The sequence below is a fragment of the Mchenga conophoros genome, linkage group LG2, assembly GCF_057382185.1.
Source record: "Mchenga conophoros isolate Kocher_MC1m ecotype Shallow Benthic linkage group LG2, M_conophoros_male_GT1.1, whole genome shotgun sequence".
Lineage (NCBI taxonomy): Eukaryota > Metazoa > Chordata > Actinopteri > Cichliformes > Cichlidae > Mchenga > Mchenga conophoros.
The window spans coordinates 36,999,784-37,012,317 of NC_140527.1; the positions used below are offsets into that span (position 1 = coordinate 36,999,784).

General features: G+C 40.6%; 1 protein-coding gene across 8 annotated transcripts in view; it reads left to right on the forward strand.

The window, feature by feature from the left end:
- Window positions 1-11,685, forward strand: part of pcdh19 (protocadherin 19) — a 51,960-nt gene extending 40,275 nt beyond the window's left edge. For all 8 annotated transcript variants that reach the window (XM_085244679.1, XM_085244672.1, XM_085244712.1 and 5 more), the window contains exon 5: window positions 8,966-11,685. In XM_085244679.1, coding sequence (XP_085100805.1) covers window positions 8,966-9,525 — 560 coding nt within the window. In that variant the 3' untranslated portion in view covers window positions 9,526-11,685. The remainder of the gene's footprint in view (window positions 1-8,965) is intronic.
- Window positions 11,686-12,534: the final 849 nt, after the last annotated feature.

Here is a 12,534-nt window from a genome sequence, read left to right on the forward strand (position 1 = left end):
TAGTCATGTTCCTTAAATCAGAAAAGATGTGCTTATTAGCTCTTTCTCTTTTCTTCAGGCCAGTCTTCCACCTCCATTTCGATCTGTGTCTTAGATACAAGCTGTAGCCTCACCAGTGTCACTCCTCTATACAGTGTAGCACTGGGTGGGTGGCTAATGCTACAGACATTGGTTCTGACTGTCTTATATTAAGTGGTATCATGGTGCAAAGCTCACTGCGGTGGATAATGGAGAACCTGGGAGAGGATCAGAATGCCTCCCAGATGCCAAACAGATTGGCCTTTGTGACAGAGAAATGGAAGAGCATTAGAAAGTGTTGGAAGGCCTCCTTCGTGCGTTTCTTCTACCCAGTAGGTGGAAATCTAATGCATCTCAACACAGTGGAGACCTTGCTGTGTTTGTCTGATTTCTTTTATTTGCTGCTAAGTGATGTTGACTATTCAGGTGGAGAAAACTGTGTAATTATTTTTTTCATTTGTTTTTTTTCCCAAGCCGTGACCCGCTTTTCTCCGTGGTGACCCACCTCCTCTTACTGTGTTAATAACCTGCCCATAACACATACTGTCCTATTTTGCAAAATGTGTTTCTTTTCTTTCTTCCTTTTTTTTTTTAAAGGAAGGAAAAATTTGAAAACACAAGAACACGAGAGAGCAGGAGTCATGCTGGTACTTCTATGACAAGATAAAATGGAATATAAAACAGTCCTGGCTAGCATAATGTGGCTTCACATTCAGTCAAGTTCACTTTATATTAATTATGTAAGGCCAGTCTTTTGAGGCAAAGCAGAAGCTCACAGAGGGAGAGGAAATCCAAGATATTGGTTTTCTGCCCGGTGTGCCATCCCCAGTTGTTTGGATACAAGTGGGCATTTCAGATGGCTAAAAGAAATAACACTTAAGAGGTGAAAAAGTAATCTTTTCTCACTGTGAGAAATGTTTGCACCAAGAATAAGAATAATAAATAAATAAAAATAGAGTTAGAATCCTTGATATTTGTGAATAAAGCAATGAATTGGACTTCCTATTCACTAAAAGCCCCATAGCACACAAAGCAATATTTTCTGTGTTGCAGTGTGCTATTACCTTGACATTAGCGCTTTATCTTTTCTCTTATGTGGAACCATTACTTTTTTATTAGACTTATATTTTGGTTTCCTTGAAGAATATTTAATTGTCAGCCATAGATCGCAGTGATATCTGTTTTTACCTTACAGATTGGACAAAATATAACAATAGTCCATAGTGCTTCTATCCTTAAGCCGACTCTCCGGCTCTTTTTCTCTCCATCCCCACTCACCACGTACAGTAGCTTTCATCTATGCTCCAACCCCATTCATTGATGTAATTTAAGAGTGTGCCCCTTTGCTTCTCCCAGACTCAAGGGTTTAGGAGCAAATTAGCTCGCTAGCTCGGTCAAGCTTAAACACAGAAATGCTGCATTTGTTCCAGTGTATTTAAAGATGTCCTCTGCAGATGCATTGTAGGGGAAACGAGCCAAGCAGACAGAGGCAGGCAGGCAGGCGGTCTGGCTGGCTGGCATTGTGGAGTGGGCAGTTTGCAACAGGGACGCCGGCAGCCTGCTGTGCTGAGTTTGAGGGGCGTATTATATTGTTGTTGGGGGCATTCAGCGCCTGAGTACAGGTTAATTTGAAGCTCGTCATTAGAAGGGCAATTTAGCTGCTCAGACTTTACAAGGCCAAAATTCACCGTGCGATTTTTGCAAAGTGCATCACGTCATGGTAAAACACTCTATTTAAATGCATACACTTGCCGATGCAGTCGCTTTACAAAGAGATCTTTAAATCACTCATTGGGATTGTGTTGCTTCTTGTTTGTAGGTTAAAAAAAACCAAACGCAAATATTGTAATTCTGAAACATGCTACCTGCTTTTTGAAAGTCGGGATCCAAGAGAACTGAGAATAGTACACACTAACAATTCTTACAATTTGTCTTGATAATAGAAAAATATGGTAATAATAAAGCAAAGCTTTTTAAATGCTTTACAGTGCTTTTCCAATTAGGAAAACTGCAGTTTTGTTGCTGGCACCTTTGAAAGATTCCTTCATGCATGAGCTCCCCCCTGCCACCAAATGCTTTTTCAATTGGAAATACATCAAATTATGTGAATGAGATGAGCCCAAGTTTAAGATTAATTTCGACTTTAATTGCATATTATATATTTTAAAATAATCATCCATTTAAAACACTTCCAATCCAGAGATGAAATTTATCTGATGAAATTCATCACCAAATCATATCCCTGATTAGTTTTTCTGTTTTTTTTCCTCGGGAAAGTTATATGTCCACAAAATTATCCAATTTAGTTCAGTAAAGTTATTAAGCTGATTTCTTTTTTCCTATGACAGTGTTGCGGTTGGCATCATTATCTCGCAGAAGAAGAACCACGTGTACAGTACAGATTTTTTTATCGTCTATTCACTGTACAGAATTAGGGAAATATATAATTAAAATCCAATCTGCTTTCAGTAACCTTTCAGTATCTGAAATGCAACTGGAATTTTAAAGTCCAAGTGCTGTATTTATTTATTTATTTATTTATTTATTTATATAGTTCTTTAACAATAATGCCAATTAGCCCTAAGGATGGTGGTTTGATTACAACAGCAAAACCTGAACAGAATAATTGTGGGATATGGATATCATAATGATATGAATTTTAGTGTCCACTTAGTGTCATCACATGTTGTATGAATTGGCACTGTGGCTGAAGCGTGGGGTACTTTTCTGCCAGACACGATCCTGGCCTTATTTTTATGGAATTCTGTGAACATGTAAGTGTATTGTTCTGGTGATGGAGCCTGTGTTAAGAACCTTTTTACTGCCTCTTTAACACAGTACAGCTGTGTACAACTGGGCTTAGCTCTTTATGCGCTTCTGTCTGGGTTAAATCTAGTCCAGAGTGCCTGTGGAGAGAGTTAAATGGTCACTGGCTGATGTACTATATGAAAACCAGGGCATAAATTCTGATGTCTGTTCAAACAAGACCTGAACACTGTAAATCATGCCCCTTCAAATGTTCTTTATGTCATGACCCGAGCCGAGGGTAATACTTTTAGAGCCTTTAAAACTGTTCCTGAGACACTGCAACCTCTAGGAGCCAGCTATGGTAGGAGTAGGCCACAATAAGGTGAGACAATTCTCTCAGCAAGACAGCATGTGTTGCCAGGGCATGGAAACCAGCCCACCCACGTATGTCATAATGACAACCAGTTCACATCGTTTCCACTACATCAAGCAGTCCATTGGCTAGTGGTCCTGCTTTTGAACAAAACACTGCTCTGCGATGACATAGTGATTTATAAAACAGCATAGCGATCACTTTTTTCATCCCGCTGCTGTTACACAGCTGTTAAACAGATGCCGTTTGTACCAATTTAGAGGCAAGTGCATTGTTTGTCAACACCACTTTGGAAATTCATTCTTTATACCCAGACCCATTATAGAAAGCTCTAGCGTTGCTGGATGGGCCAGCAGCAAGGGAAGCGAGCATACGGTGGAAGTAAAAATTTGCAGAATTTGGCACGTACTGTTGCTAGCATTTAGAACAATTATTGACAAGCATTTCCAAAGAACAGAAAGCGTAAGACTGGCTCAAAATGAAGTTAACTTGCCATCTTACATCAGGTTTTCGGAAAGACATAAGTAGGCCTGGTAGTAGTGACAAGCTGTCAGACACTCAGTGCAGCGCGGGGTGTATTAGGCAGTGAATGTGTTCTTGATAAATTGACTGCTACTAATGCTCAGAAATAGAACGACGGCCCTATGAACCCCCGGCTTTAACAGTCATAAGACAGTACTAACAAGGCCACACAGTGTGTCTAATTTTCTTGACAATTAATATTTGACCGGCAGAACTGAAGGAATTCTGAACAGATAGGCAGAAATTAGAGAAGGTTTTTGGGTGAAGGATTCATTTAATTACATCAACGTATATGAGACAGTAGAACTGATTAGATGAAAGAGCAAGACAAAAGGAGGGGACGCATAAAGGATGGCCTTGTGCAGGGAGCTGTGAGGGATGAATTAGACGTTTCGGGGGGTGGGGGGGATAGCTTGATGTGACTGAACCAGATGCTGTAGGGAGAAGGAGAGGACTCGATGCTGTGCAGAGAATGATGGCTTACGTGGCGCAGTAAGGGTGCCCCTCTACTGTTTGTAAAAACAAGACCATCACACTCCATCTTGCTGCTCCCGCAGGAGCCAAGCCTCAAGGCTGATTTATGGCCCACAGACTGAATTGGCTGGCTGGGATGACAGCAGTGCTTGGACTCTCCCTTGTGAGTAGTGTAGGAGGCTGCTTGGCCAAGCCTCAGCCTCAGCTGGCCGTAGAACTGTCCTTTGCTGTAGTTAGGACAGACTAGATGTTAAGCTCTATTTGTTGTGTTAGGATCGGAGAGGACCAAACCTGTTAGTTCTTGAGCATATTTTGAACTCTAACCAACCACAGACAGGCACCGTCTTTTCTGTTCGTGCAGTATTTTTTCTCTCCCTTGTGACGCTTTCATCAGCTTTTGCATTACAGGCTCCATCAAGACTCTGTAGTAACAATTTAGATTTAATCATGCTTTGCCATGTGACTGCCAGGATGGAAAATTAATATGGAGTAGCAATTAGAAAACAGCCCTCTCATTGTTAAAGATACTGTGGCATACCAAGATGAGACCAGAAAAGTGGACATTTTAGCTGCAAATGAAAAGCTTTAAATGAAAACACACACACACACACGACAAGAAATTTTGACTCCTTAGGCCTTCGATCGTGTTTATAACTTATGAGTCGATTTTTGGATTTTACACCTGTACTCCCAACCAATGAAAAGGGGCACGTAGCATAATGGCAGTGTTGTTGTGTGCTGTTTGATCTTTTCAGACTATTTGGTAGCGTTGTTACTGAATATTTAATGGGGATTAATATCAAAGACAATAAGGTAACAACAGAAAAACAAGCAAAAGAAATCAAAGGGAACTGGTAAAGTCTGTGGAGGCCATAAGTAAAGCATAGCGAGGTTTAAATTAGTCTACATTATTTCCTTTCATAACAGTTCCATCACAGGAAGCTGTGATGCTGTCTGGATGTCTGTTGAGTAGCATCTGTTTTCATAAGACCATCAGTTGAAATGCATTGTTTCTTCTGCATCAAAAATGTCACATATAGAGGAAGTACAAACAAAAGTAGTTTAAGCCACAAGTGGCACTCTTAGTAAGATGATTTATCATACCGTACTGCTGTTCCTGCACTGCTGTTCATAATTCTTTTTAGGGTTTATCATCCTGTAAAACCAAACTGACTGCATCGTGTCATACTGCAGTTCCCAGTTGTCTTGTGGTAGTCAAACTAAGACATACAGAATTATGATTTTGTCACCTGAATCTGGTTCATATCTACTCAACCCTGTCTCTGCCCCTCCAAACTGGTATTCTCTGTTTTGCCGCTGCTTACGCTGATTTTACAGGATTACATCATCATTTTCTACCTTCAGGCTGTGTGCGCTACTTTTGGAGGGATAAGCGTTTGCGTTTTCCGAGTCAGGCAAACAGGACGCAGAATAGCTGGCGAAAGCTCAGGGAATTATACGGGGAGGCGTCTCGCTCAGTGAACGCATCCCTTCCCTTTTGTGTCAGTGGATTTTAGTCTTTTTGCTGATTCTTCTTTTCTTGCTACATTAGCAACAAACAAATAGCACCTGCAGCTGCATAACATGAAGGGATCATTATACGCAGTGCACAAGGGTAAACTGAGCAACGAGCTTGTCAGGATGTGGGATTCCCTCGCTGAAACTGAAGATCTGTCTGCTGTAAGCTGAAGTTCAGACACCTTCATCTGATTGAGTCAAATAGACAGGACAGAATCGGCTGCCGGCAGGTAACAGATGCAAGATGAGATGGAAGGAAGCATGGGTTTTTCACCCTGTGTTGATGCAAATTGGTGCTATAACTACAAACAGAAAAAACATGGAGTCCTATCAGGAGACTTTAGCTTTTGCACATGTTTTATTTTTTTAATTTCATATTTTCAATCCTATATATAAAGTCCTTTCTACTACCTTGGAGTCAACATTAGAGTGCAGCATGTTTGATATAATAGTAGTGTTGTGATCTTGATACATGATTAGAGTTGTACTTTATTACCATTATATTGCACAATATTTTAAATGAACAAATCAGACACACACACACACAAAATCTGCAGCCCAGCCTGTACCTCCTGGTGGAGCTCCCTTCGTAATTAATTTTGTGGATCGGAAATGCTCCCAATGACATCCTTCTCTGTTCCGTACTCTAAATCTGTTCCTGGAGCTGATTGGCAAGCTTATTTTCCTGATAACTTTGAATACACATGCACAGCAGGAGGGCCTTTACTGTCTTCTATTCTGTACTTGTTGACTTCTAAATCTAAGCAGTGCTGTAAAAGCCTTTAATTCATCTCCTGCCTTACACAAGCTTGTTTTTCTCTTATCTTTTAATGGGAGGAGATTACGTTTTGTTAAAGGTCGATGGCCTGTCACTTTTTTCATTTAAATTTTGTCTCCTCCAGTTTTTGGGGCCTTTTAGAGCAACATCTGCGTTTTATGAAGCTGCAAGGAAAGGCAGGATGTGTGAGTGTTAATAGCACTTGGCTTTCATAACAATGTCATTTACAACCCAGTTGCTCGCTCATAGACCCCTAAAGGAAAGGAGAGAAATGGCATTCACTGCATTTGCACGCACGGCGCAGTAGAGAGCATACAACTTGTGTATGTTTCTTTGTGCCTCAAGGCTTTTCACGCCTTAGAAAGTGCTTTAGGCTATAGAAATAAGCCAAAGTGTTTAGAGGAAATTGAATTCATTACCGAGATGCTTGTAAATTTTTAATCAGTGCAGCAAAAGATCTACTTTGTCAAACATGCCAAACAAGAATTTTGGTGAGATTTCAGATTGCTAAATATAGAGCTCAACTTTTGAATGAATGTAAAACAAAAGTTTTCAATAAGAGCACTAAATGCTCATGTGAACAATTATCTTTACATTGCCTCTTCGAGTTTAAATATTTATATATTTAAAAAAATGCGTTTTAAAGTGCCGTTACAGGTAAAGCAGTTACGCGGGGTTAAAAAGGCTTTGAAATTGTGCTTTTTTATGTTTATTTATTTTTCTATTCATCATCCTCTATTATGTTCTTGGTACCTGGAAAAAATTACTTTCTGTTGTGATTGCATTATTACATCCTGATTGGAAATGTTTAAACAAAACCCCCAACTCAATGCCTTTTGTCTCCCTGATTGCTGCCATTGCAGTTTCGTGGACCAATCAGCATTCATTGTCATTTCCATAGATGCAGGACTATAACTAGTGGGAAATATTCAGTTTTCACACATTATTGCTTCTTGGCCTCATCAAATGAGCTTAAATGTATGGTAATTAAATAAAGCAGCCTCGTTATGCCTGTTACGTATAATTTGGATAGTATTGGGTGATAATAATTCAAAAATGCATTTTACATATTATTAAATTGTGTGTACTTAAATTGTTACTGTGAAGTATAGTTCAGATGCTTCAAAGACAACGGGATTTCTTCATCCACATTCATTTGAGAGAGAATGTCATGTCAGTGCATGTCAGCCTGTGCACAATTAGACAGACATGATGAGAGAAATCCTCTTCTGTCATATGGACATTGGTAACTCATGGCTTGCGATTTCGGTGCCCATAGGCGATGATTCCTTCACAATTTTAAGACAGCTCGTGATATCCCTAACATACTCATTCAGTTATTCCATGACATGGTAACCGGTCATATCTGTCAGTCTCATCAGATTATACTTTATGAGAGACAACTCTGGCATATCTGCTCCTGAAAAGCCTGTCTCCAGTCTTTAAATATCGATCCCCGGGGCCTTAGCAGAGGTGCCTCTCATGAGTACAGAAAAGAAGAGAGAAAAACAGATCATTAGTGATTTTAATTAGGTGATCTGTCAAGCTGCGATTGCCAGATGTAAGTGTATGCATTTGGGTCGATCGCAATCCCTCTCACGATCCCTTCTTGTCACCTTGGGCCTCTGAAAAGTAGGATGGCTCTTGCTTAGAGTAAAACAAGCAGTAGGGGAGAAAAGAAATATGTCACTGTGCATGTGTGTGGCAGGTTTCTTCCTAAGAAGCAGGTGGGGGGTTCGGTTTCATATCGAGGTTTAGGAAAAATGAGTTTTGTTTGAAATTTTCCAAAAAATATCAACGTTCTGCTGCTAAAGCTAGAAATGTGACACCGTGAACATTTTCTAAATGAAATTGACAGAGGACAAACAAAATTATGTGTACATGAGATTTCTGAGTACTGCTCTTTGGACTGTTAAAGAACAAACAAGAATTAAAGCATTTGCGTTTGAGAGACTTCGGCTCCTTTTGTTGTTATAATGATGCAGAAATGTTCTTAAATGTTTTTCCCTCAACACAACAAAATGCAGAAGACGCAGTTATACAGACTCAGACAAATCTTTTTTTCACTTCAGCGTTAAACATCATTACATATTTATAACCCGGCGCCAGATGACAGAAACAAAGAGGGAGAGAGATATGAACCGTGCAGCGGCACCGCAACTCGTCTGGTGTCTTTGTGAGATATCTGATTGCAATGTTTAAACCTGCCTTTCATCTAATGTTGCTACAGAAAACTCAATTATACAACAGCTGCAAATGGACTTTTGATTTAACAATTCATAATTTAATTGGCATATTAGACGTGCCCCTAACATCCAGCCCTAGTTATCATGGAGTAGTGTTAAAGGGAGTGCAATATTGCGCTCATGTAGATTGCAAAAAAATCATTTAGTAATGCTTAACTGAGTTTTCATGTGTTTTTCAAGTCAATTCTGACATACTTAAATCGTGAGGGGATTATCAGAATAAAGACGAAAATCAATTAACTTTAAGAACAAATATAACAATTAGGTTGTCTCTTTATTTCCCCACAGATCCCAGCGAGGGCTTTCACTGCCAGGATGAGTGTCGGATCCTAGGCCACTCTGACCGCTGCTGGATGCCTCGCGTTACAGTCCCAGCACGCGCCAAGTCACCCGAGCACGCTCGCAACGTCATCGCTTTGTCTATCGAGGCGACCACGGTGGACGTGCCACACTATGAGGATGGCACAACAAAGAGGACTTTTGCCACCTTTGGCAAGGATGGGTCTGAAGATGTGGAACGAGGAGACATAAAGGGAAAGCGGACTCAGGAGTCTCAGGTGTGTAGCCCCAAGGCCAATGGAGGGGCTGTTCGTGAAGCTGGCAATGGGCGGGAGGCGGCCAGTCCCATCACTTCCCCTGTGCACCTGAAGAGCCCAATGTGCAAGCCGTCATCTGCCTACAACACGCTTAAATGCCGTGACGCAGAGCGAATCGCCAACCACAGCCTGCTGCGGCAGCCGGAGGGGAAGGACAGTGAGCCGGCTGTAAGGGAGATCAACACGCTTCTCCACGACGGCCGAGACAAGGAATCCCCCAGCAGCAAGCGCCTGAAGGACATTGTGCTTTAGCAAGCTTCTCTGTGACACACACCAACATGTATACACACATCCAGTGTAAACTCACATATATATACCCCGCAATAGCTGTGTATACACAGAAGAAAATCTGGCTGTGGCAGTAGAGAGACACACCCATTTGCAGTATACAAAATTGAAAAACCAGCCTGGGCTGAAGATAAACTGACGTATGCTGCAGCTAGTTGTGTGCTCAGGCCCAGGTAGTGGATGTGGCTTCGTTGTAGTCGCAGTACTTTTTCCTTGTTTGCTTTTTGTTCAGATTTCTTTCTATCAGCCTGCGATGAGTGGACAGGCAGGTTACTGCCAACTGCATGGACACGGCCAGTGGAGCTCTCCAGCCCTCGACCCAAAGCAGGACTTTACATGTTTGGACACCTGAGGTGCCAGTTCATACGTACAGTTATGCCTTTTGAACTACTTTTGTATCACGAACTGATATTTGCCTTCTTTGGTTTTGCAGTCTGTTTTAGCTGCCAAAATCGCTCTTTGTTCCTTTGTATAGAGTTCTGTCACTGTAATAAACAAAAACAAATACACACAGGATTCATCCAAAAATATCATCAATTTACTCCTTCAGAAGTTTGCAGTGCATTCAGGAGAAGGAAGGTGAGGCCTCCCGGTCTCATGTCTTCCTGTCCCTGACAAATAAGAGAAACTTTCTCTGCATGTCCCTGAGGACATCCTCGTGTCATCAGACTGTGAGGTCCTTACAGTATTTATATTTTATCACGGATGGAGCTGATTGAACTCTCGTTGTCTGCCAAGCCGCTCTGACTGCAGGAGGTGGGGACAGACAGATACTTGTGATCAAATTGCGTTGTATGAAACAAAAAAAAGACTTTCTGCTTTTGAAATCTCCTGTGCCCAACCTTGATTGTAGCCAGTGGAGCACAAATTAGAACTTTGTGCTTTGGTCTTGTACTTTTTTTGACTTTTGACTATGGGGCTAGGATAGAAGGGATCGTCACTCATGTCTTGCTATGTGAAACTCTGTATAGGGTTTACTATTATCATTTTTAATAACCTGTTGTTATGTGACAATCCCTTTAATGTTTTGTTTCAAGAGAAAAAAAATGAATAAACATTGGTGTTCAACTGAAGCTACAGTAGCGTTTGTTACACAAACACAAAAATAAAAAAAAACATATATGCCAAAATATATTTTATAAATAATTTAAAATGTATAATGAGAATATTTAATGCTGTGTAGTTATTTTATCAGTAAGTTATACTTGAAATTAACTTGCTTTTCGTTCATTTGTCTTTTGCTTTTATATTGAACCGGATTTGTTTTGGGGTTTTTTTTTTGTTGTTTATGTTCAAAACTTGGATTTTTTTTTTTTGTTTACTGTGTGATCCCTGGCAACTGTTGACTTGCAGTCTACCTTGTTGTAAAGAGTTTCTTATTGGTCAGTTCTTGTGCCATCCAGTTTCTGTGTGGGCTACCAGAAAATGTAAAAAGACAAAAAAAATTACATAAAACAACAACGACAAAAAAAAAAAGCGATTTCAGCACCAACATTAGTGTGTCAGTTCAATGAGCTTAGAGTGAGATAGCAAAAGAAACCAAAAAAGATGCAAACACAACCTTAATGATTGCAGGATGTTGCTTCATCTCAGTATCAAAGGAGGAAGAACAGCTTCCAGTGTTCTCCAGGCTGCAACGAGGTTCCACCTATTTTATCTGTGTAATAGGTTGGCTTTCCTATATGGCCCAATCACGTGGGGAAAAAAAGACTTTTCCAACTTCAGATGAGGGCATTGTGATGTGCAGATTAGCTTTACTCAGCACTGCTGTCACCCTGTACCATCTGTGTTCTCCTGATCTCAAAGCTAAGGTTGAGACCACAGTGGCATAAGCAGGGCTCTCCCTTACTATGAGCACCACACAACAGACTGGGTGGAATCATGCGAGAGGGAACTAAGGTCTTGGAAGAACCGTGTTGCACATCAGCAATGTGGTTTTATGTTGCTTTGCAGTAAACTATGTACAATGTGGAAAAATATGAATGAAAATGGACAAATTGCATACAACAAACTAGATCTCTGTAGCTGAATGTTTTGCTGGTCTCACCCATGGCTTCTGGCAACATGAAAATCGGAATAATCACTGAATGTATACAGCAGCTTATAATTAAACTATTAAATGTTCTCTGCTTTGTTTTCTTGTTTTTACTCGACACCGGTGAAATTTCGGGTTGAACTGAAATTTGAATCCACTGCTTCTTAACAACCATTGTGTCTTTGTGTACTGAAAGAAGTTCTCAGCTGAACTTTATCCATCACAGTGCTATAAGTATAGTACTGTGCAAAAGGATTGAGCCACTTCCCCTTTTTTATTTTGCTGAGCTTTCTCATTACTTCTTTAGGTCGTCTTTGGAAATAGTTTTTTCTTTTGTTTCCTTCTGTGTCAAGATTACACCATACCGCTTCAATAATGTTGAGGTCTAGGCTCTGAGGCCAGGCCGTGACTGATAGTGTTCCATTGTGTGTTTTTCTATCCAGGTATACATTCACTGCACTGGCAGCAGTGTGTTCAGTATCATTGTCATGCTGAAAAATGAAGCCACTGTCAATCAGAAACTTTCCAGGTGGTATTGCATGGTGGATCCAAATTTGACAGTACTTCTTTATGTTCAGAATTCCATCAATTTTGACAAGATCCCCAATACCATGACAGAGCTTCCACTGTACGTGTACCGCGCCCTGTTCTCCTGTTTCCCTTTCTTAAGAACGGCTTCTTGACAGCCGCGCTTCCACTGAGACCATTTCCGAGACCATCTGGCCCTTCTCGACTGAAGAGCCAGATGCATTTCTCAGGGCCTGTGTCACTCTCTCAGATACTGCTGTAGATACTTTTTAGCCCTGCTACTTCTTCTTTTGTCATCCACTTGCCCTGTTTCCCCAGTTGGTTTAAGGACACACTGGACATGCCAACATGTGCCAAGTTTTCAGCTAATAGCTTTTTGTAAAACTGTGATATTTTTGGCATTTTTCATA